At 37.3% G+C, this 25,184-nt stretch overlaps 2 protein-coding genes across 6 annotated transcripts in view; both read left to right on the top strand.

The window, feature by feature from the left end:
* The window catches only part of LOC127495624 (protein Atg16l2-like), a 43,495-nt gene extending 27,411 nt beyond the window's left edge, over positions 1–16,084 (top strand). Inside the window, 4 exon segments of the mRNA XM_051862565.1 lie at positions 2,194–2,343; positions 3,201–3,248; positions 11,095–11,196; positions 12,353–16,084. Of these exon segments, the coding sequence (XP_051718525.1) occupies positions 2,194–2,343; positions 3,201–3,248; positions 11,095–11,196; positions 12,353–12,446 (394 nt within the window). The 3' untranslated portion in view covers positions 12,447–16,084.
* A 178-nt stretch (positions 16,085–16,262) lies between these two features.
* The window catches only part of arrb1 (arrestin, beta 1), a 56,350-nt gene continuing 47,428 nt past the window's right edge, over positions 16,263–25,184 (top strand). Inside the window, exons 1-2 of one of the 5 annotated variants that reach the window (XM_051862569.1) lie at positions 16,264–16,678; positions 16,773–16,831. In XM_051862569.1, the coding sequence (XP_051718529.1) occupies positions 16,812–16,831 (20 nt within the window). In that variant the 5' untranslated portion in view covers positions 16,264–16,678; positions 16,773–16,811. Of the gene's footprint in view, positions 16,832–25,184 lie in introns of all 5 variants that reach the window. The other 4 variants (XM_051862570.1, XM_051862568.1, XM_051862567.1 and 1 more) reach the window with 4 other exon arrangements.

Raw genomic sequence — 25,184 nt, 5'->3', positions numbered from 1 at the left:
CTGGCTTTAGCTCATTTGCATATTTAAACATAACATTTCAGAAAATGTGTAATACAAAACAGCCTTAATGTACTGTGATTATTCAACTGGGTAAGGTGATATCTATTAGTTACAACATGACCCTCTTTACCTTTTGTGTCTTGCCTTAAACAAGAACAGCGAACATGTGTCTTTAATTCATTACAGTGATGCCGTAACAACAGCATACATCATTCGCTACTAAATATTAATGTTGTTGCATAAATCTTATGTCACACTGGAGCTGGTCGGGTTTTCTTGAATAAGGCTGCTTTGAAAACCACCTTGTAGCGTCGAAGCGACCCTGTAATAATACAGCGCATTTGTTGTGTAACCCTTGTTATTCAGCGTCTCAGTGGATTTCGATTTCTCTGATTGGATAAGAGATGTAAAATAATAGCACCAAGGATGTTAGTCCAGCAAAGTTCTGCTCTCATAAAGCCTCACGGCGAGCGTAATTCATGAAACTTAAAGCACGAAACTTACAATATAGATGACGCCACAGAGGTAGAAGAGCCATTATTTACACCATGTCTCAGTCCTTGACATCTCTCATTCACTCCCAGCAACCACAGCTTTCAGCTGCCAAGGAGATGACGGCTCGCTTGTCTCCTAGCAACCGTCAGCCCACATAATTGTCTCTCCTCTCATCTTGTTGTAATGGGATTTGTGCTATATTATGACATTTGCGTTTTTCACCATGCAATGCTTTGACCCTTTTTTATTCTTTTGGAGAGAAGAGTTACTTTCAAGTGGCAATTAAATGACAGACATGATCACTAAACATCTCTTGTGTAAAATGCATGCACATATGTGGGCTTTACAAAATCGCATGCCTCTTTAAGAGGCAATAAACACTCAAGCCTGTCTCTGTGATTGGAATTCAAATCATTGTCAGATGAGGCTCCTCTGGTTTACAGAGTGACACCCCAGACATCTTATATGTTAAATGCCTTGAGATTCCAAATCTTTCTCCTTGTCCTTGCCCAGATGATAACTTGTTAGAATATAAAAGGAAAGCGCAGACTATGACCTCGGGCTGCACATCTGCAGTCGCCTTTCTTGTCTTATTAAGCCCATCACTCATAGTGTAATGAGACAAACTTTCATGACATCAGTCTGCTAAAACTCAATGGAGAGCCGCAGTTGACAGATTTCAGACTTTCAAATGCGCCTTCAGCATCATGCTGCTTGATCTGCCTAATACGCGATACGCAAATAATATGAGGCCAGATGGCAATAATGACAACTAGTGGCACTTTTCCCAAACAGGGAACACTGTGGTGTCCCATTACATTTTTAAAAGCTTTTAAAAGACACAAATCCCATGTTTTTGTGTTGATTCCTTTTAAATATTTTGAATATTAGCTATTAGAACTATTAGTATAACAAAAGCATGAAAAGTAGGTTGTTTTAAACACGTCTTTACAAGGATCTGTAACAAATTTCTGTAATTAATTAACTTTTTTTGGAGATAAAATGAGTAATTATAATTATATATATATATATATATATATACATATATATAAATTATATATTATATTACAGTATAGTTGAAAGCCAGGCCTACAAATGATCAGATTATGTTTTTATTTTCACTAATTAATAATTACAGAACATTAAAAGTATCATAACAACTTTTAATATAAGTGAAACGAAATTAACTACTTTATGAATTGAAAAAACAAACGGATGCTGCGTCAATTGCTTTTTTAATGTGTTAAACAGCAAATAGTATTCACAGAAATGATTGCGCTGTTTTCCACCCCTATAAAAAAATGCCTGCCTCTTACAAATCATTAAAAATATTAAAAAATTTAATTGCAGACATAAGCTACTTTACGAATTGGAAAAAAACAAACAAACAAAAAAATTACAGTTAACACATTAAACAGCAAATAGTATTCACAGAAATTAATGTGCTTCCCAACCCTAAAATAAATAAAAGTACAGTATTCAGGACAGTACTAAAAAAAAATTAACATGACATTTTTATGATCCCTCTTATTTTGTTAATATTATTGACATGTTGCATATTCTGCAAGTGGTTTGTAAACTTATGAGCACTTATAAAACAAGTATTTAATTGTTATGTTTACCTGTTTTAATGATGTTACATTAAAATATGCTGGTAAAATGAAATTTGGTTGATGAGTCCATGTTTGTGTTCCGTAGGGCAGCGACCTGCACACAGGAAGTGCCTCTTCAGGGCAGAGGGACGTCACTGGACCTCTGCCCTAACCACAGGCAGTTGCTCAGCTGCTCCAGGGACGACATCCTGCAGCTGGTTGACCTGAGAAAGAGTAACGACAGGGTGGCCTTCAGGTAGAAATGCGAGGTTATGCACAGGTGGCGGTGTATTTTTTTTAACTGCGTACCAAACACAGAACAAAAATATAGTTAAAGATAAACACTTGCGAATCTGAGTAATACCTGCCTGTGGCGAGCAAATAAAAACCCCACCAGTTGAAGAGTAAGTGAATTAGGAACTGAATTAGTGAATGAGGAAAATCTAAGAACAATGTCTGACTCTAAGTGATGAAGAGTTCCTGTAGTTCAACGGTAGATCATGGTGTTACCAAACCAACATGAGCACCAAACATAGCTGAGCATCATTCTTGAGCACCAAATAGAATGATTTCTGAAGGATGACACTGTGTCATGTGTGACACTGTGTCAGGATGTGACACTGAAGACTAGAGTAATAAATTATATTTTAAAATATATTAAAATAGAGAACAGTCATTTTAAATTGTAATATTTCATAATATTACAGTTTTTAATCAAAAAATCTTATCAATAATATTATATATACATGACAGATGACTTCTAAATACAGATATAAATTCTGATTTTGTAACGAATTACAATGAGAATGTTTTTTTTTTTTTAATCATTAAAGTCAAGAGAGAGGAGGAAATGAATTGGTTATTTAAAGCATCAACCATGCATGTTCAATACCCTGATACATCTGTGGCTGCCACAGTCTTTTCAGCATTATCCTTTGTTTTAAAGCAAGTCAAAATGCAATTACAAGGATACTAGTAATACAGAACATGGCGAAGCATTTAAAAAGTATGTTTATTTAAAGCTGAATGAGCTTAATTCATGATTTGTTTTGTTTGTTCAATTTACTGAACACTCAATAATTTCTTTTTGTTTGCTTGTCTTTGTTGTTTCAGAGCAGAGGGCTTCAAATGTGGAAGTGACAGCACCAAGGCCATCTTCAGGTGAGTGAAATCAAACAGGACACTATGAGTCGTCGCTAGCAATCTATCAATATGGAGTTTGCAGACCACTGTCTGCACAGTAATAGGACATGTCTGTGCTATGTCTCAATCGAGATGGCATGCGTTGTGATGCTTACAACCTCTGAAGCGCATTGCTGTGTTGTTGAGTACTTCTGGCATCTACACCAACCCTGACTTTTTTTCTTAGTCGTTGGAGAGGTCATGTGGATTTACACGTAGATGGAAAATCCAATCCTGCTACTGTAATGAATGGGAAAAGACTCTGACCCTCTGAGTAAAGATAGCTGGTGAGATGGATTTCATTTGTTACTCTTGTCAGTTTCTAGTATCAGCAGGAGTCACATCTTATTTTCTCTCAGGTAAAAATCTGGATTATTCAGGCGTGGTGTTGCATAATATTTTAAGTGAATCTCACAAAACTTGTGCAGGTCATATTTCACCTCAAAATGAAAATAAAAATATATATATAAATTTTACAAGGCAAAGCAAGGCTATATTACATGAAAATTAAGCCTATTTTTAGATAGATAGATAGATTTGCTGCTTAATAAACATTTATTGTTATTATCAATGTTGAAAACAGTTGTGCTCTTGTTACACTTACGACAGGCGCTTCCCTCACAGGCTGGTCCTAGATGGCCACTTGACTCAGAGTCTCTGAAGAGTTCATCATCTGTCATGGCTCATAAATTGCCTGGAGATGATGGTTGTATTTTCCCGCTGGGGCTAGATGCCATGGTGCAGACATGGCCAAGGCTACGTCTGTACACATTTTCCCCCGCTCTGCTTCCAGGAGTTTTAGAGAAGGTTCGCCGGGACAAGGGTCCATCTACTGCTAGTAGCCCCCTCTGGTGGGCACGAGTGTGGTTTATGGACCTAATATCTCCTGGATGGCTCTCCTTGGGACATTCCCGTCAGGAGGGACCTTCTATCACCCAATCTATCACCCCCTGGCCGGAGATGTGGAAACTGTGGGTTTGGCCCTTGGGGAGATCAACTCTTAATCTATGGTCTTTAAAGTGAGGTTGATGAGACCATCCTAAACTCTAGAGCTCCCTCCATGAGGAAACTTTACACCTTAAAGTGGAGAGTATTCACTTTATGGTGCAGAGAACACCAGTTAGACCCAGTTAAATGCTCAGTGGCTTCAGTGCTGGAGTTTTTCCAGGATTGTTTTTATGTCGGTCTTTCCCCTTCCATGCTTAAGGACTATGTGACAACCATTGCTGCCCTCCACACACCATTAGGCGATGGTTCTTTGGGGAGACATCACTTGTTTCCTTGGTAGCACTTTGAGATAGAGGTTTGCAGTTCATGTAAGAGTTCCGGCCTGGGATCTGGCCATGGTTCTAGAAGGGTTATCCCTGGCTTCGAGCCCTTTCAGAGGACTTTCAGAGAAGTTCCTCACTCTAATGATGACTTTTCTGCTGGCTATTACTTCCCTTAAGTGGGTAGGAGACTTGCAGGTCCTGTCAGTTGCCTCGATCTGCTCCGGGTAGAGTCAAAGTAATTTTGCACCCCAGACCAGCTAAATGTGTAAGGTTCCAACAAACATAGCACATTCAACCATCTTGCAGGCCTTTCATCCTCCTCTTTTCATGTCGGTAGATCAAGAGAAGCTTAATTTGCTATGCCCAGGTAGGGAGTTCTGGAAGAAGGGAATTTTGGGGAGTATGGAAATAGAAACAGCAACAACAACCAAGCATGTGCCCTCCAATTTTCAGGACTTTATGCACCAACTTCAGAACATTGTCTTCAGAGATCCTCATTCTGTATGTTCCAGATAATCTGTATCTTCTGCACAGACTTCAGAACATTCACTTTCAAGGCTTCTTTCCTCTGTGTGTTCCAGACAAGAACCTTATGTTTCAGTGTTTCCAGTCTTTGTGCTCAAGGTTGTTTAAACGGAATCCAGCTTCTTTCTTCTCACTGCAACAGTACAACCAGTGGAAGAAGTCGCCGTCTCCTGACTCGTGTCCAGGCAGAACATAAATATCACTTGACCAAACCTAATTTTCTAGAGACCTTGGCATTACTGTGTATTGTCAGTATATGATTATCTAATTTGCATTAGATTTGTATATCTGATATCAGCTAATAACAAACAATCATTCAGTTTATTTGCTAAATTCAGAAAAAGATTCTCCACCTTTTTAGCCCAGAGAAAACACAATTTATCTTTCCATAAGATAACATGTAACTGCCATAGTAACGTCCAAATCACTTGGATTTATCAATTTTATGCACTTTATACACTCATGCTATTCATTTAGTAGTTGTTAGCTACTCTTGTCAATCCTTTAATTAATAAAACCCCTTTTATTACACTTGTGTCTTCCTTGTGTTGATAATGTAATAAGAGGCTCTAGAAGTTAACGATATCCCACAAATCATGCCAGCATGCTGTTTCAGGGCCCGAACAAATAAACCCCATTACAAATAGAAATCAAGAGACTGATTCCTCTCTCACGACATTTGGCAGCATGGGAACTTCTGATGAATGTTTTTTCAGTGGGTTCTAAGAACAATATAAAAAGGTTACAGAATTTAGTCAGACTTTCATCCTTCTCAGTTCAATGGTGTGCTCCCACTATGGTGAAGCAAGAGCAGGTTCCATTATTGAGATTATTATTGAGTTGCACTCTCTTTTAGCAAAGGGGGGCATAGAACATGTTCCCCTTCCTTTAAGAAATTTCTGTCCAACAATACCAAAGACTGTTGTCTCTTATGGTAGCCGCCACCAACATGATACCTTTTGGGCTGCTGTACATGAGGCCATTTCAGTTCTGACTAAAAAGCAAGGGAATCCACCCATTGTGCAACCCCCTGAAGAAGATAAGGGTAACACACAGAGGGCTTTGCTGGTTCCTCACCTGGGGTCCCACACTGGGGGCATGTTGTCATCTCAAGATAATGACTACTGTGTCTCCCTTACAAGCTGAGGTGCCATTCTGGATGGTCACCCAGCCCAAGGGGTTTGGGAAGGCAGACATCTCGTTTGGCACATAAATTGCCTGGGGATGAAGGCTGTATTTCTGGCTCTCATTTACTTTTTCCCAGACCTGAGGGGCTACCACATGTTGGTATGGATAGACAACACGTCAGTAGGCTCTTACATAAATTTAACAGGGTTGACTGCATTTAAGTTGGTGTATAGATTGGTGCAGCAGATCCTGCTCTGCTCTCCCTGAGGGCAATCTACATTCCAGGGTTTTTGTACGTGGTAGCAGACATTGTGTTGAGGCAGGGGCTGGGGCCCAGAGAATGGATACTCCATCTCGAGGTGGTAGAGTTAATTTGGCAGAGGTTCGACAGAGCGGAGTCCTCAGAGGAGTCAACCTGCTGTCCCCTCTGGTTCGTCCCCACACCTCCAGCTCTGTTAGGGCTGGATGCCTTGGTGCAGACGTGGCCTCTCCTTGGGAGATTCCGACCAGGAGGAATATTTCACCCCAGGCCCGAAGTGTGGAAGCTGTGGGTTTGGCCCCTGAGGAGTACCAGCTCATAAATTCCAATCTCTAAACTGATGTTGTTGAGACCATCCTAAATGCTAGAGCTCCCTCCACTAGTAAGCTTTATGCCCTGAAGTGGCGTCTCTTTGAGTCATGGTGTGCAGCACCTTACAGAGCCAGTCCACTGCCCAGTTGGTTCAGTGCTGGAGTTCTTGCAGGAGCGCCTCTCAACAGGGTTATCCCTTTCTACATTTAAGATGTATGTGGATGCTCTTTCTGCTTGCCATGACCACATGGATGTAGCCTTTGTTGGAAGGCATCCCCTTAAATCTCGTTTCCTTTGTGGTGCCAGACGGCTGAGGCTGCAAGTTCCCTCAATGCTTACCAGAGGCCCCCTTTGAGCCCTTAAGCTCGGGATGCACGATTTTAGCAATCCTATAAGATCATTACAAATCACACTGTGCGACATGGATCTATTAAACTTGGGTACGACATGCATGTAGACTGTACGTTGATGACACCTATTGACTTGTAGGCTACGATGCAAGTTTCTATAGGAGAATAAAACGTCTTCAGTATGCGCTAGTGGTAAACAAAACACCATGTTGAAACACACTTTGGCAGCTGTAGTTTTTATGTGTGCTGAAAATAAAAAGGAAGCGGCGAAAGAAGAAGGGAAAAGAGCTTGAGGTAAGGAGTTTTAAGTTTTAGCGCCATGTCGTGTTGATTTCATGTCGCATTTTTATTGGCTGGTCAGTAGACGTAGGTCATAGCAGCAAACACACTGTGCGTTGATCATGCTGAATTTCTGACACTCTCAGAAAATGATCGTAGGCTATCTTTGGTCGCAAGACCGGGAAAACGGCTGTCTTTGAACCTCTCTCACTGTACGACATAGGACCACCGATTAAGAGCCACAATCACAGAAATTGCCATGATTGTTTTACGATGGCAATCTTTCATCTGGGACAGCCAAAAATCGTGCAGTGTATCCTGGGCTATAGAGTCGGCCTCAGAAAAGATTCTGACTCTCAAGGTTGCCCTGTTACTATCGTTAACATCGTTTAAAAGGGTAGGAGAATTGCAGGCCTTATCAGTTGCCCCGTCCTGCCTAGATTTAGTCCCTGGACTGGTTAAAGTTATATTGCACCTGAGGCCGGGATACATTCCATCTGATCGTCCTTCAAGCCTTTTCTCCTCTGCCGTTTGACTTGCCGGAGCAAAAAAATCTTTTGTGTCCAGTCAGGGCTTTGAGGATTTACGTTGGCTGCTCAGATTTGTGGCATAAATCTGATCAGTTACTGGTCTGCTGTGGAGACCAAGAGTTCTACCTCTTGGTATGTGTTCTAAATTATGTGTCTCTCTATCTATGGGACACACAGTGGCTTCGTTCCCGGGTAACAGGACCCACTCAGCAGAAACGAGCGTGCATCTTTTGTGCCTTTGTTTTGTTGTGGCAGGCTGGACTATTCCACACACATTCATGATGTTGCTATTGAATTGATTTGACCCCAGACTTGAATCCTCTGGGTTATTCAGTTTGTGATTGTGCATACCTCACAATCTTATGGGTCAGGTATTTTCCTTAGTATGGCTAATAAAATGATAAAACCACACAAAAAATTTAAAATGAAAATGAAAACAGAAAATATAAAAATAAAATGTGATTCAAAATATTAACAAAAACAATAATTATATATCAGTTATACTAAAATAACACTGGTCAATAGACACTTTTTTTCAATAAGTATTTTTCAAATTCATTTTTATCTTTATAATTAATAAAAAAAGAGCACTATAATATAAAAATGCTTTGCTTTTTTCAATATATTTATATAAAATTCAATATATTTGAAGTTTATTGCAAAATATTGAAACACATACAAATACATGTTGTTTTAGAGTGTAGGGAGACTCAGTTACACTGCAGTGTTTTAGAAGTGGACTCTTGCAATGGAGCTTTTTTATGCCGAATTCCATATCCATGGTAACAGCGACTTCTCTGATTGGTGGATCTGTCTTCAGAATTATGGCTAGTGTAGTTTTTCAATTATTCAAGGGAAATCACACTGGCTTGCATCTCCTCCAGAAGCTACAAATCATTTTTTCTTGGGGAAAAAAAATTACATCTGGAACCTAACTGTTTATATTGCACATTCACATTCTTTATGCAAAGTATGATTCCTTATTTTATTTTAGATTTGGTTTCATTGCCAAAATTGTTGTCTTCTTCTAGCCTAAAAATGGTACGCTTTACTACAGATGTATTTTCAATAATCCTAGAGCTTTTGCAGTCTCTATATACAGTCTGACCCTGCAATTTTCTCAACATTGTTAGAAAGTAAATGCAACACGCTCCATATGATGTGAGATGAGAAACGAGTCTTACAGATAAGTCTTTTTAGCACCTCCCTGCATAGACATATACACACTGTTTCCATGGAGACAGTAAGGCCAAAACGCACTGAGACTTTTTTTTACGGCTAGATCTGGCACAAGCATTTGAAATGGGAGCAAGAGCCATAAGTAGGAACCTAATGGTCGCTTCATCATTCATCAACACCTTCACCCTGCAACATTTTCCCCTTGTGCCAGGCATAGAACTCAGAATCTTCACCATTGCCCAACACTTTTCTTTTAGGCTGGCTGAGTACAAACAGCCCACTGCCATTAGGAAACAGTGTATGTCACTCAAACTAATTGTTGCACAAAGCGTATCTACTATACTTAAAAAATGTACAGATATCTTTAGGCAATATATTTTTAACTATTCTGACCCTTAAAAATGACTTTTGTTGGTATAACCTGATTTAGTCAGGTTCATTCAGTCATAATATATATTTTTTTGACTTAAAACACATTCATTTAAATGTTACTATGAAGTAATTTTGTTGTCTGGCAAAATATTTTGCAGTGTGCGAAGATCTGTTAAAAATGACCATACACAACCATTAAATGGTTTGGGGTCTGTACAATTTTTTTTTTTTATGTTTTTGAAAAAAGTCTCATGCTTACCAAGGCTACATTTATTTGATCAAAATACAGTAAAAACAGTAATATTGTGAAATATTGTTACAATATAGTTACAATAAAGTAACTATTTTAATATATTTTAAAATGTCATTTATTCCCTTGATGGCAATACTTTAGTGCACTACTTTACTTTAGTCTTCAATGTCACATAATCCTTCAGGAAACATTATAATATGTGGATTTTAAAAGAATTTTTTTTATTATTAGTAACAATGTTGAAAGCAGCTGTGCTTTTTAATATTTTTGTGGAAACTGTGATGAATTTTTTCAGGACTCTTTAATGAATTGACATTTTAAAAATTCCAGCATTTATTTAAAATAGAAATCCTTTGTAATAATGTAAAAGTCTTTACTGTCATGTTTGATCGACTTAAAATAAAAAATAAATAAATAAAAAATCTTACTAAGCCCCTACTACTGAAGGGTAGTGTAGAATCAAATAGGAATTATGATTATTTTATACATGATATTTTGAATAAAACAGGTCCTCACCAGTCATGGATAAAATTAAGTTGTTGTAAGTGATATATTTGAAATACTATGCAAAAAAATGTCTTACTACCTGACGGATATCAGTGAAATAGGTGTTCTAAGAAATCACACCTGTTTCTGTGACAGACCTAGACTGTGACAGCCGATTATAAAACTAGCCAACCAGAAATGCTCTTTGCTTGTTAGTCTTTTTGGGCTTTGGGATTGGCTGACATCTGTTGGCTGACATGTCTTTTGAGGGCGGGGTTTTGGAGAGAAGGTGGTCTAATGCAGTCTAGCAGAAGTTAGCAAAGCTGAAATCGCTTACAGTACCTTTTGAAGTCCATTGATTCATTTCAGATGCAGTGTTGTGGAATAGAGCAAAAACCTTGAAAATTGTGTCCAGATGGCTATTGGCTACAGTTTATGGCTCTTACATAGGCAGCTGTCTTCTAAAGAAGCATCCTGTCTGAAATGGAGCCGCAACTGTTTTGAAACACTCTACATTGGACTCAACTAATTCTCATAGACTCTGTCCACCATCTTATTTTTTTTCTTCTTTCTCACACACTCTGTGAGGCATATGTTCAATACCATATCTAAATTGTCCAAAATCTACTATCTTTGAAGGCAGCATAATTTCACCATAAAATAAAAAAGTTTCTATGCCTTAAAGTGCAGTCTTGGAAGGTCTTTAACTTGGTTTAGGAACAGATTTTGGATGTGTCTTGTATAGGTTCTTGACATTTCAGTGAATTTGATATCAGATCACTTGCCTGAGGGATCTATACGGCAAGAAAGAATCAGTTCCAGAGTAATGTGTATCAGTCTGTAGTCATCAGTCACAATTGTAGGTTTTCTCTCTATTTCAGTCCGGATGGCAGTTTCCTGGCAGCTGGCTCTGCTGACGGTGCCGTGTACATATGGAATGTCAACACAGGAAACCTAGAAAAACGGCTTCCAGAAATGCACAGGTAAGTCAGAGATGGGTCATGGTTAACTAATCAACAATACTTTTTTTGAAAAAGTATTGTTGGCAAACATTGGTCGTGACATTACCAACATAGTTCAATGAGTCAGAAACCAAAGTTTCCCAAAACCATAGTTCCAATGAACATTTACAAACAGCATTGCAAAATTGTGTGGTTGGAATTACAGTGCTTGACCTGTGGTTAGAAGCATAGTTTCATCTAGACTTAGATCATGCTCTTGAGTAAAATAAGCAAGCTAACATGAGGTACAATCTATATATGTGACCCGTGCTGGCAAAATGAGTCGCAATGAGCAAATTTTCAAAAATGAGTTCTTGTTATTTTCACAATCTCTATTAAAGAACCTTCAAAATTATGTACGATTTGGTGGAATCTGACATAAAAAATGATTGAGCTACACCTGTTTGAAGTCGATAGAGTCAATTTTGAGAAAAATCAAGTTAGTTTTCTGAAGGTTCCTTTAAAACGTCAAAAGAAAAACGTCATTTTTCATGGTCAAAGGAAAGGTACTCCTCTCAGAAAACATACAAATAAAGATACTTTTAAATGTTTGTTATTTGAAGCATTTAGATCACTAGATGAGGACTTAATGAACTCATTTTTGTGAAAACCTCAAATTCGACCAGAATCGTCATTTTTGACTTGTTTTGCCTGTAGCTCGTAATTAGCCCGTGACTCATTTTGCCAGCATGGGTCACATATGCCATTCTATATACTGTAGATACAAATTTCATTCTACGTCTTTTAGTCTAAAGAGAATGAAAGTGTTGTTTTTATGAAGTGTGGATGTGCTCAAAATTGTCCCTAAATGTTTAGAGAGAAATTTGTTTAGATTAGTTTTTCTTTTTTAAGAAAAAAAGCCATCATTATGTCAAAATGTGTCATTATGGCTAAGTGTGACAGGTTTTAAAGAAAGATTTTCAGCAAATATTGACTTAAATTTCAGTCTGTTCCTCACACATAGCTATATCTTGGTATTAAGTTTGACTTTAGAATAATTGGAATACAGAGTTTAGTTGTATGGACCACTTTTATGGTGCTTTTTGTGTCAATAATTCCACTTTTTTTCTGGGATGTGGTGAATTATCTCTTTAAATTTGCCTTTAAATTGAATTCTAAGATGAAATTCTCTTTGCAGTGCTCCAATAAGTGCCGTGGCCTGGTCGTTGTCGGGCGAATACGTGGTAAGCGTGGACAAGAGCCGTCGAGCTGTGCTCTGGAGTGATATCTGAGACCAGACATGGGCTTCCTTTTTCCATCTTATCAACTGAAATCACTCCTGGAAATGCACTCAGGGATGTCATCAAAACACAACCTTGTTGGGAAAAGCTCACACTCTGCACTCCGTCAATAGCAAGACCCTTAGTGTTGTGACAGTCTTTGTTGCTAAGAAGCCGTGTCATTCAAAAGCACAAACAGATGTGCTAATGTTACAAGGGTCTGGCGACTGTCGAGCGGAGCTGTCTGGGTTTTTGTTTTGAAACCTTGTTACAAATGAATTACTGACGCAGGACGTGGCGAAGCATTTGTAGGCCTTCCTGTTGCTTGACTTCTTACTATAATTGTCAGCCACTTACAAATCTGAGATCTCTTGACATTCACCAGATATTTCTGCCTCTGGGATTTGATATGAAAAAGGGAAACATGAACAAAGTGGAACCAGTGAGTTTTTTAAGAACATGACAGCACATTTCTGAATATATGGAAACTCGACCCCAGCGTATTCGCATGTCGGTCCTATTTTTAGAGACAAAAACACAGAACAGATGCATAATTTTGAATGCTTGGTTAAAGCCCATTGTATATTGTCACACAATGACTTTGTTTCTTGAATGCAATGCAAAAAGAGATATAAGTTTATAATATATATATATATATATATATATAACCGTTTTTAAATTAAAATTTAAGGACGCATTAAACTGATCAAAAGTGACAGTAAGGACATGTTACAAAAAATTAAATAAATGCTGCTCTTTTGAACTTCTATTCATCAAAGAATCCTGAAAATATCTGTTTTTAACATTGATAATAATCAGAAATGTTTTTAAGCAGCATATCATCATATTAGAATGATTTCTGAAGGATCATGTGACACTGAAGACTGGGGTAATGATGCTGAAAATTCAGCTTTGATCACAGGAATAAATTATATATTAAAATGGAAAACGGTTCTTTCACATTGTAATAATATATCACAATATTACTGTTATACTTTATTTTTGATCAAATAAATGCAGCCTTGGTAAGCAGTAGAGACTTTGTCTTAAAATCTTACAGACCCCAAACGTTTGAACCGTAATGTATGTATTTCAAAAGTCTTAGACCACAATGAAAATCTGAATCATTATGATGTATTTGATATGATTTATGTATTTGATAATGATTAATATCACATGCAGAACAACATGATCTTCAGGTTCATGCAGTTTGAGTGTTGCTGTCATTAAAGCAAAAGGGAGACACACCAAATATGTTTTTACACTCAAATTGTTATGCTGCTAATATAATTTGTAATGAAATTTAAATTAGAAAAATAGTATTAAATTAGAAAAATGCGAAATAGAAACATTTCACTAGTCATCCCATACATTTAGATCCCACTGTATGTTGTTAATCACTGCCTCAGGGAAGTGCTCAGTCATACTGGATTGATTGGTAATTTATTATAAAAAGGGACTCGTGTTTTAAAAATGAATGAGAGGAAGCCTTGCCCTCCGCCACACTCTTTAGTGCTGCCATAGAGACCCAGTATGCTCACTGCTAAACTGCGCTCGGATTAGCATTTAAAAGGGCCTTCTGTCTGATGAGAATCACACCGCACTGCTCTGACTGACTTTGAAGACACAAATTACTGGCATCACAGATCACACAAGTCCAGTGTAATGCACAGACTGGCATGTGATTTAATCTGCTGCGTTCATTTGCATCTTAATTATAGGTGAGGCAAGTCTAATGCCCATCTTACTCTTGTCAGCTGTTGGACCAGAGAGTATAATGTATATATTTATTAACCTAAAACTGCCATATTTGCTACACTGTAAAAAAATTATTTTAATTAATTAATTAGCTATCACAACATTTTTTCTTTTGTCAAATCAACTTAGATAATTAATGTGGTTCAGATAACATAATATTTTGAGTTTCTGCTGATTAAATCAATTGGCTTCATTGTATTAACTCAAATTTTTTTATGTCAATGAACTAAAAATTTTAAGGCGATCAGGTAACTTACTTTTTTAAGTTAAACCAACAATTATTTTTTATTATAGTGTAGTTGCTATTGATTTATTGTGTGCCACAGAAATCACTGATTTGTATTGTGAGTTATTGTAAAATTATAACATCATATTTCAACCCAAAATCAAAGAATTTTATATTTTCATAATTATTATTATTTTTTTTAAATAACACCAGCATAAATAAAAGGCAGTACAACCAATTCTACCATAATTAAAATGTTACAAGTTATAAATACTTAACAAGTTTACATATATACATATGGCAATGAGGTTTATCACCATGCATGAGAATTGAGATGGAAATGTACTTAACTGTCATGAAAATAATCTTGCAATGCAATGTAATGCCACAAATAGATAGACTGATTGATTACATATGTTTATATGTTTTTCAGGGCCTGCTTGAAAACATTTGAAATACTCTAGGGTAAGATAAATCAAAAATGATGAAGCCACTTGATGAGATTAAGTACCAGAGAAACATCTGTTGATAAGAAAACATCTGGTAGATATGTTTGTTGGTTCTATGAGAATAACTGTTGCACATTTAAATTCGTTTGAACAGCAAAATTCTTACAAAAACAGGAATTTTTGTATTCGTTTTGCCCCGAAAAGAGATATTTGGGGAAAGCGTTATTATTATATTTGTTACTGAACCCTGCCTTTCCAAATATGGATTGTTTTCAAAGATGTGCATTTATCAAGGGAACAGCTGCATATATTTGTTAACAACACACTCATTTTTGTTAAAAAAAGTTTATATACAAACTCTGTTATATTTTTTATTTTATTTAGTTTTATTTATCGTTGTTTTGTGACCAAAAAATAACTCTTATACCAAGCAAAACTACAGAGTAAGTACAAAAAGTGAGTTTGATGATAAAGTCTGTTGTTTACATAGGAAAGCAAAGAACAAGAGCAAATAAGAATAAGTCCATGCTTGTCTTTGTTCTAATAGGCACTTTTTATTAATAGGTTAAAAATAGGTCCTGAAACATCAACATTCATGTCATGATATAGTTTAAACCCTTTCAAATGTTGTCTACATTATATGAACATAAAAATTAAATAGTAAAATAATAGTTAACTGTGTTGTAAGTACTGGTTGCAGATTTATCACTTTGTAGAGTTAAGCTTGAAGAAAATATTTGTTTGATATCTTTTTTTTTGTACAGAAACTTTGATAAATGTTTGAAATGTAAATGTTTGAGACATTTGATGTTTTAAAACTAGCTTCCTGCTTAATTTTAGGCTTAAAAAAATGGGGATTGTGTCTAATAAAAGAGTAACGGGACACCAAATGTTATCATATTTGTGGGAAGTGCCAATATAACATGATTTCATTTTAGAACATTAGTAGTTTTACATGTTTTCTCATAACAGTCTGAAGTAATTATGAAATGCATGGGTATTGCTGTGTAATATCTGATGTCATATGTATGATTTTTTATTTTATTTTTTAGAAATCTTAATTTCAATGCCTGTATGAAACGAATTTAGGCTATTTTATAGCTACATCTGAACTTATACTGTAAACCAGTCACCACTGGTTTTTAAAAAAAAACCTGATAAAAAACACTAAAAACATCAGGGATGCTTTTTCAATTAATAAAACCATCTTAAACCCACACGATGGCTGATTGATATGCTTTATCCTGTCCAATATTGATTTAATGCTTAGGGAGTTTCGAACTGAAATGTGACACCACTTTAAATGATGTCGATGTCAAGATGTAAATAATGCTTCATTCGTCGCCGCGGCGACAGTGCGCGCGCTCATTTCACAGCCTCTGCACAGTGATGGCGAGCTGAGAAAGAGAATATCATCACCCACTCACCTCAGCTCCCGCACACATACCCTCACACGTCCAGAGAGGAGGGGAGACAGCGAGTATATTAGTGAGAGAGAGAGAAACGCAGCGGAAGGGAGGGTGAGAGAGCTCTGGTAGACGGAGGCAGTGTGGATATCAAACGGAAGCTTCTAAAGCTTTAGGATTTTCCAACCAGCGTTTAATTTTCGTACATTCTCACCTGAAGGACTCTTAGACCAGAGCAGCACAGGAAGGCAGTGAAGAATCACCGGCTTTTGCTTGTTTTATTTGGAAACGCGGGGTTTGTCTGTTGGCAAGCGGCAGTGGAGATGCTCCTGTAATTGGATTCATCTGGAAAGCTCTCAAACCGCAAGGAGAGCTGCTTAAGTGACAGCGGTGCTATAACGCAGCGTAGTAAATTCAATTTCTTTCAGTCTTTCTTTCCATCCTTTCTGTTCTCCTTCTGCCTTCTCGGCAACCCCTGTCATCTCTTTCCCACTAGCAGAAGAGTTTCTGTGGAACGTGTCGCACGCAGATCCTCGCGATGGGTGATAAAGGCACAAGGTAAGCCGCGTGTTTCAGATGGATTAGCTGCTACTGGAAGACATTGTACCATTGCTCAGTTTTTTATTTTATTTTTTATTTTAATTTTATTCATTCTATGTTCTAGATGTAATTGGCTATTTAACATCACAGTGGATCTACGCAGTCAGTAGCTATTGTATCCCGGTGCAAAACAAAACACCATCATGGTAACACAACATTAATTTAACAACATAAGATGTAACATAAAACTCTAATGCACATAACTGATAAAAAAACTAAGAAGAAATGTAATTATTAAAATGAAAAACTATCAAATATGAATTCTGGATATGTCAGTTTACAGCTTTTCACTGTAAATTATAAGATGATTTGTTCTTTTTACTTGCAAAAACGGTACATTTAAGAGTATTTTACTGAAGAATTGCGTGACATGTAGGGCTAGATCATTTACAGCTTTTCCCCATAATAAGGGAACTTACTGTTAACCAATTAGCAGTTTTTACTTGCATTTTACAGTTTATATTACAAAAATAAATAAAATAAAATAAAATAAAAATTACAGTGTTTAATAGTTCAATTGAAAACATGAAACTGGACAGGTAAGCGGAGGGAGAGACTGGGATTGGGACTCTTGGAACCTGCCCTAATGAGCACATGCACTACACTACAAATAAGCCTATTTGCTATGCTAAATGGACAATTAGCTATATGGTCAGTTGCATTTTTATCCCCTCCTTTCTGTGAACCAAGCAGGAACAGACCTGCAACCCTTCAGAAACCACTACATAAATGTAACCCATTTGTTTCATGTTATGCATTTGCTTCAGTTCTCTAGGAAGGTTTTAGAGGTTGGTAGAGGTATCAAACTGTTTCGGCATAGCGGCATTTCCATTGATATTTGACATTTCACACAAGAACACATTTGACTAGGACATACCCACTGTTTCTAAACTCTCAGCAGGATTGTGAGCCAGGTCAGTGTTCAAAGCCCAAAGCTTTATGATATAACTCAATAGTTCACTCATCAAAATCATCTACATGCTTAAAAATAAAGGTTCTTTATTGGCGTCTGTGGTTCCTTGAAGAACGTTTAACATCCATGGAATCTTTCCATTGCACAAAAGGTTCTTTAAAAAGGTTCTTCATGTTATAGAGGGTATGCATTGACGTCACTTTCCCACCAGAACACACCCCCTCAGCTGGACTGAGTGGCAAAAGAGCCTGCCGCATGACTGGATTTAATTGGGGTAACTGCGAAAACAAATGATTATCAGTTTAAACTAAAGGTTGTACTCGATATAGTGTTCCTTACAACTTACCAAAGATCCAGTGATCCATGAATATTGACATGCAGCCAGGAATCGTGTTTCCTGACATTTATATGTGACTGATTTCGACACCGGGCAAATACATAAAGCAAATGTGCCTGTGAACGCTTTATATAAATGCAATGTAGGTAGGTCTAATTCCGGGTAATCACTTATATATCAATGTTATATGTATCATCCAGCCCTAAAACTTGTAAAATTTTGTGTTTATTTTAAAACACCCAATTATGCAGAATATAAGATGGTAAATATTTAATTGATGAGTTGACAATACAATATATAAAAGTATGATTTTACCTCAAAATTGCCTGGAGTCCAGCTCTTTCCTGTTTTAGATGTGTTTTATGTGTTTCTCTTGGCATTTACACTGAAAACCGATGCTGCCACTCGGTCTTTTTGCCACTCAGTGGACGTAACCGCAGTCACTCCGGCCAGCGATGACGTCACGTGCATACACTCTATTGAAATGTTCTTCGCAGTGAGAAAAAATGGTTCTTTTAAGAACAGTTTACTGATAGGTTCTTTGAGGAACCCAAAATAGCCACGAAAACTCATTTTTGGAACCTGGCTTTATAATTGAGCTAGTTACATCCAAACTCCCAAAGGCAGTACCCTTTATTACAGTAGGACATATTTCCCCTCCCCACTCAAACCTTTAACTTTTAGTGATGCCATCAGTGTTGTCGATAAATAAATAAATAAAATACAATAAAAACAGACTCCAGAATATTGACTATAAGCATAAAGTCTGGTATACATTACGGCTTATTTTGGTCAATAATCACCCACTTAAAGGAACAGTTCACTTGGAAATAAAAATTCTGATATGATTTACTCTCATTTTATTTCAAACCCTTATGGCATTCTTAACATTTGTGACATTAGAACATTGCGTTTGCAATAAGACAACAGATATGATAGAACAAAAATCTAGTCTAAACATTAATCTCTGATTGTGAAAAACAGTATGATAGGCTCCAATGCAGAGTGGCACAAAAGCACTTATGTATATTCTGGTCGCATGATGATTCACTTTTAATCTTGTTCCATAATTAAAGTTACATTCAGTCTGCTACTCACATGCAAGTACCACATCATTCATAATCACCAAAAATATCCAGCAAAATAGTCTATTTAATCAAAAGCACAGGCCTTTATGTTCAGTGTACGCATAAAAAATGGGAAAGTTAGAACATCTTGGAGAGTGTTTTACCGTGCTGACTGTCGTAACCGAATGTGACATGATGTTTGAATATTGAATGGAGAATGATGTGACCAATGCAATTTCATGGCCATTTGTAACTATTTTACATTTTGGCAAATTGGTATAACAGTATTAAATTTGGAGCAGTCCTGTTTGATTGATACCTGATTTGACCAATAAGATACTGAGTGTTGGATCAGCGCATCTCTAGAAGAGATATGATACATAAGAATATAAAGCTAAGAGAAAAGAGGAATATGACGTGCTCAAAAATGTCTTGTTTAATAATTGTCTCAAACACAATTATGGAATTCTTTCAGACATTCAATTGCATTAACCTCGCAGTGATTAGCTCTTTCTCAAAAGTGCTCATTGTAACAGCTTAAGAATTTGAAGATATGACTTTCATAGCAGGCTGATAAATACCTGTACACTCTGACTCCTGGAAATTGCATACCTCAAGCCAGTCAGAATAAGTAAAAAGAAGCACATCCTTAGCTATCTTCTATTGCTTAACATGATTATGTGACTTATAGATGCTGTTATTACCTTGAACATACTCATGCATTAGTATTATGAACTAAAAGCGATCAGTGCTTTTACAATATTCGTTCATCAATATAGATCTATATGTGTTCTTAATTTCTGGATACACTGAAAAAAAATCTTAAAAAAAAAAGGTTTGGTTCAGAACTTAAATTTTTATTTAATATTAATCAAAAATATTTATTTTCCCACAGACAAAAACATTCATAAAAAGTAAAAAGGTTTTTTTTTTTTATAAATAATTAATTTAAAGAACACACATACTAATCATTTTTTTAGACATAAGCCAAAATGTTACTTAATATAACTTAATTTCATCATAAAAAACTTAATTTAGCCAGAATATGAAAGCAGAATTTTCACTTAAGATGAAAGCATTTTGTTAGTGTTTAATTTAATTTACTTACTTAATTAACTTAATTAACTTCAAAACTCCTTAAAATGTGCTTTTTCGAATATTGCCTTTAATGCTGTGTGTAATATAGCTGTTTGCAACTGTAAAAAGTGCACAACAAATAAAGTTATTATCTTCTAAAAGAAAGAATCGCTTCTGAACTGCCAAAACGAGTCGTCAGCAATTCCAGTCTCACTTCCTGTAGCATACTTACGTAACAATGTAACAAATCAGCATAATGCAAGTCTATGATCTTAATTGGCTGCCTGCGAACAACGTCTACTTTGACCTTGTAATTGTAGCTGAGGCCTAGAAGAGATTGGTTTGTGTTGTCGACATGTTGAGAAGATGCTGTTTTCAGCACTGCGAATCCACTTTACATGCACTTCAAAAGAATGAGGACTTGTGCTGGAATTGATACGGTGAAATCGGCGCCATCGTGCATATCACTGTGTATCAAGCGCTGAGGAAACCTCTGGAACTGAGATATGGTAATAGGAGTTTTGTTTCTGACTAACTCTGTTAGTGGTAGACCAATCACAAAAGACTGGGCTTCTGACCAATCAGAGCAGAGTAGACCAATCACAACAGACTGGGCCATCTGACCAATCAGAGCACAGTACACCAATCGCAACAGACTGGGCCATCTGACCAATCAGAACAGAGTAGACCAATCACAACTGAATTTAGAGAGACCGAATCTTCGAACTAACCATTCTCAGACTCTGAGCAAAGAGGAGATGTGCAATGTATATTAAAAGAAAATTAGTGTTTTTTGACCTTGGATGCATGTAAGTGTCTACCAGTCCAATGCCGCAAGCATTTTCATCCAAAGCTCCTGTCGGACGCTATGAGGGCCCTCCCGGTCGAACGACTATACACGATTCTGAATCACGCTCTTCTAATCTTGCGCCGTATGCAAGAGCTATCTGTTCAACTGCTGGCAGGGCTTACCTGCCCAATGCTGCAAACATTTTAAGCTCCTGTCGGATGCTGCTAGAGCCCTCCCGGTCGAACGGTCAAGCTTGGTTTTGGGGGGTTAATTTTATATCTTTTTCCGGTTGCTGTCATGTGCTTATTTTGCCTTTTGGAGAGTACTTTGGGTTCGGACCAAATTCTGAGCTCAGAGCCCATCCCCGGACAGCACGCCAAATAAGCATAATTTACTATATCTGATTTCACGTACGTGTGACCTTGTGAAGTGTTATTTGTTTTTAGCCCAAGTGAACAAGAGGTTTAAACTGGAAACCATGATTTTCAATTAAACCCATATAAAAATGCACTTTGAATAAAATTACATGGTCATTTAATCTTTTCACAGTTTATACTAATAAACTGCTTAACATTTCAAGTTGTATACATCATTAATAAGCTAGTTATTGTATAATGAATGCCCTGTATGAATCATTGTGAACCCCAAGTTAGGATTAATGCTTATTAATTTTCACATTTTCATTCATATAGTACTTGATAAGTTTGAGTTAACATTGAAAGGTCACCTAAAGTGAAAGATCCTAATAATAGTTTCCATATGTTGGAGTAACCAGGATAACCTGTTTAGAGTCCTTAGATTAAAACGGACAAAATCCTAGACTACATATGAGTTAATCACATATAATTTTTGAATGGAAGGCCTCGAGACCCGTTAACGGAAGGTATGTAGAGTCTCCAATGTCCCTACATATGTCAGTTCTTTGACCATTAGAGCCAGACACTGCATAAAATAAAGCATGTTCGTGAAAGAATCTATTCTGCTTCTGCTCTTTGAAAGTTGCAGAGACATATAACCAACTGAAAATCTATGGACTTGCATTATCAGCCTTGTGTTACTTCTGAACCAGAAACTAGGCTTCAGGGCTGACTGGCAGTTGAAGTTTTGTGAAGTTTTGCATTATCTGCAACTCATGCTGAAGTGCTTTTTTGTGAGATAAAAATTCATTTTTTGCACTTAATCTAATTTAGGATTGTATCAGGCTATCAGCACTGATGCACTCGTTAAAATTCAGAGTTGATTTCTGAGTTTCCGGTGCAGTAAGCAAGTTTAAAATTTTATAGCCCTTAATGGCTTATTGTTACTTGAAGTGCTTTTTAGTTCAAAAGCCTTCAGTTCTAGAATTGTTCTGTTATGGATCTCCTGTGCAGTGATTTCAGCACTGGCGTCCTACTTGTGCTCCCCACAATTAAAATAAATTGGTATTCTTTCTGATTCATTGTTCACTTTGAATGATTTTTATGCTTTTAGTGTCTTTGTGTGGGACTGTTTGAGTATCACAGAACTGTTCAGTAGCTTTTGAATCCTCCTGCCAATCGTAATCTTCCATGATGCATATAAGCTCTTGAATCACAGTTTGATTGTCTAGAATGAGTTGTCTCTTGTGTGTGATCCGTTAAGAGGCAGATGAAAGTCAATTAATATTTGATATATGGAATCCGATAATAGAAGGCACATGTCTTTAATCCTATAAAGATTTTGTTGGTGTATTTTTTTGTATTTTTATAAGAAAACTGCAATTACACAAGAAAAATATGAATATATAGAGCAAGCCTAAGGGTTTTGTGTGATAATGAAAATAGACCCCAGTGTTATTAAATGATCTTCCTATCGGGAGTAATGATCTGCATTTATTATTGACCATCTTGTTGGGCCCCTCAGATAAGCTGGGGCCCTAGGGAATCTCATTTCTATGAGTGGAGGTCAGGAACATTTTCAACTACTTCATGATCATGTGCCATACAAACAAACAAATTCACAAAGAAAAGAATCATATTTTTCAATGTTGCATATTAAACAAGTTTTGGAGAGCATGCTTGATTATTTTCTCAGTTCAGGGTTACTTGAAATAAAATAAACATTAACTGAAATAAAAAAAAAGAAAAATATTAATATTATTTTATTTCAGTGTGTTGCCAAGTCAACATTTCTCATTTTTGTTTAAAGTACTAAAATATCTAAAACTAAAACTAAAAACTAAACCTTAAAAAAAAAAGACAAAAACACAAAGTTAAAATCAAAACATCTAATTCAAAATATTAACAATAACTATAACAATAAATAGTATATCAGTGATACTAAAATAACAGTTCAGTCGATCATAAAGTTGCACATAAACAACGTGACATAAAAACGCACAATGTAGTATTTTGTTACACAACAGTATCAGGCAGAGAATGTCTTACTGGCTGTAAACAGTATTCAGACACAACACATCAGAATGACCGACACAAATTTATTGTTAAGTGTGTCAAATCGCTGGATATATTCAATTGACCTTTAACCTGCATGACATGAGGAAGCAATTCGATTTGTCATATGCCAGGAAACGTCTCAGGTTACGTATGTAACCATGGTTCCCTGAGAGGGAACGAGACGCTGCGTCGAAGACGCTGTGGGAACGCCTCTGCGTGATTGAGTCTTGAAGCACACCCAAACCAAATAGGCTTCTAATAGGCTGAAGCAAATCGGTCACAGGCATGCAGGGAGTATGGCAGAATGACACAGCATCTCGTTATCTCTCAGGGAACCATGGTTACATACGTAACCTGAGACGTTCCCTTTCAAGGGAACTTGCGCTGCATCGAAGACGCTGTGGGAACCTCAATACCTGTCTGTGTGAAATTGTGAGTGCACACTAAGAAGAGAGCACCCGTGACCCCGGGGTCGAGGCCAGATCCAGGTTATATAACCTCACAAATGCAGCGAGGACCACCCTGCCGCATCACAGACTTCCTGAAGTGAAACTCCCAAAAGCAAAGCTTTAGAAGCAGCTATACACCAAAAGTGAAGGCTGGCTGGCTGTCTTGTAAGCAAGTGATATAGCCCCAACTATCCACTTGCTCATCGTCTACTTAGATGCAGGGTACCCTTTCTTGGGAGACCTGAAACACACAAATAGTTGATCAGTTTTATGCCACAGGGCAGCTTTGTGGACTTAAGCATCTAATGCCCTAACTGGGCAGAGTAGATTTAACTTCTCCTGGTCTGGGGTATGAAATGGAGGCGGGTAGAAGGCCTGCAACATAACAGGGCTTTCCACATTAGTGGGAACCTTAGGAACATAACCTTGCTTAGGAAATAAGAAGGATTTTACCATGCCCGGTGCAAAATCAAGGCAGGAAGGGGATAATGACAAGGCTTGTAAGTCTCCAATTCTCTTGAGAGATGAAATAGTGAGAAGGAACACAGTCTTGAGAGTTAGGAACTTCTCAGGAACCTCCTCAATAGGCTCAAAGGGAGCTAGGGAAAGGCCTTCTAAAACTATGGCCAAATCTCAAGTCGGCAGCCTCAAATGTGCTGCAGGCCTCAGCCTCAGAGTTACCCATGGGTGTCTCCCAACAGACATACCATCTAAAGGAGTGTGGAAAGCAGCGGAAGAAACCGCAGACCCTGCTTCCAACCCTTGAAATGAAGCACTGGACCCAGCAGGTGAGGGCAGAGAAAGGGCAACGCCCGTCTCTAACCCCTCTGCAAGATCCATTTGCAAACCCCACATATATATATATATATGTGTGTGTGTGTGTGTGATAAAGACAGACAACACCAAATAAGACACACAATTTCAACATAGAATGCTTGCTGAAGACAGAGAAGCTGGTTTGGGTGTGCTTTATAGTTTCCTGGTCATGACGTCACCCGCCTATGACGTTCCGTCACGCCATTGGACTGATTTCACATGTGCTTCATGACGCAATCACGCAGAGGCGTTCCCGCAGCGTCTTCTACGCAGAGTGTGTTCCCTTAAAAGGGAACATCAAGTTTGTGGTCTGTGTGCTCTTCCCTTATCTGACACAAACATACACATACACATACTTTACGTTTTGATCAACATGCTCCTTGAATTCAGATGTTTTTTTGTGTTGGTCATAAGCAAAAAGACAATGTATACTGTAAAACATTAATTT

The sequence above is a fragment of the Ctenopharyngodon idella genome, chromosome 15 (assembly GCF_019924925.1).
Source record: "Ctenopharyngodon idella isolate HZGC_01 chromosome 15, HZGC01, whole genome shotgun sequence".
In the NCBI taxonomy this organism is placed as follows: domain Eukaryota; kingdom Metazoa; phylum Chordata; class Actinopteri; order Cypriniformes; family Xenocyprididae; genus Ctenopharyngodon; species Ctenopharyngodon idella.
Note: the sequence above shows the minus strand (reverse complement) of the source record. Positions and strands in the feature narration are given on the sequence as shown.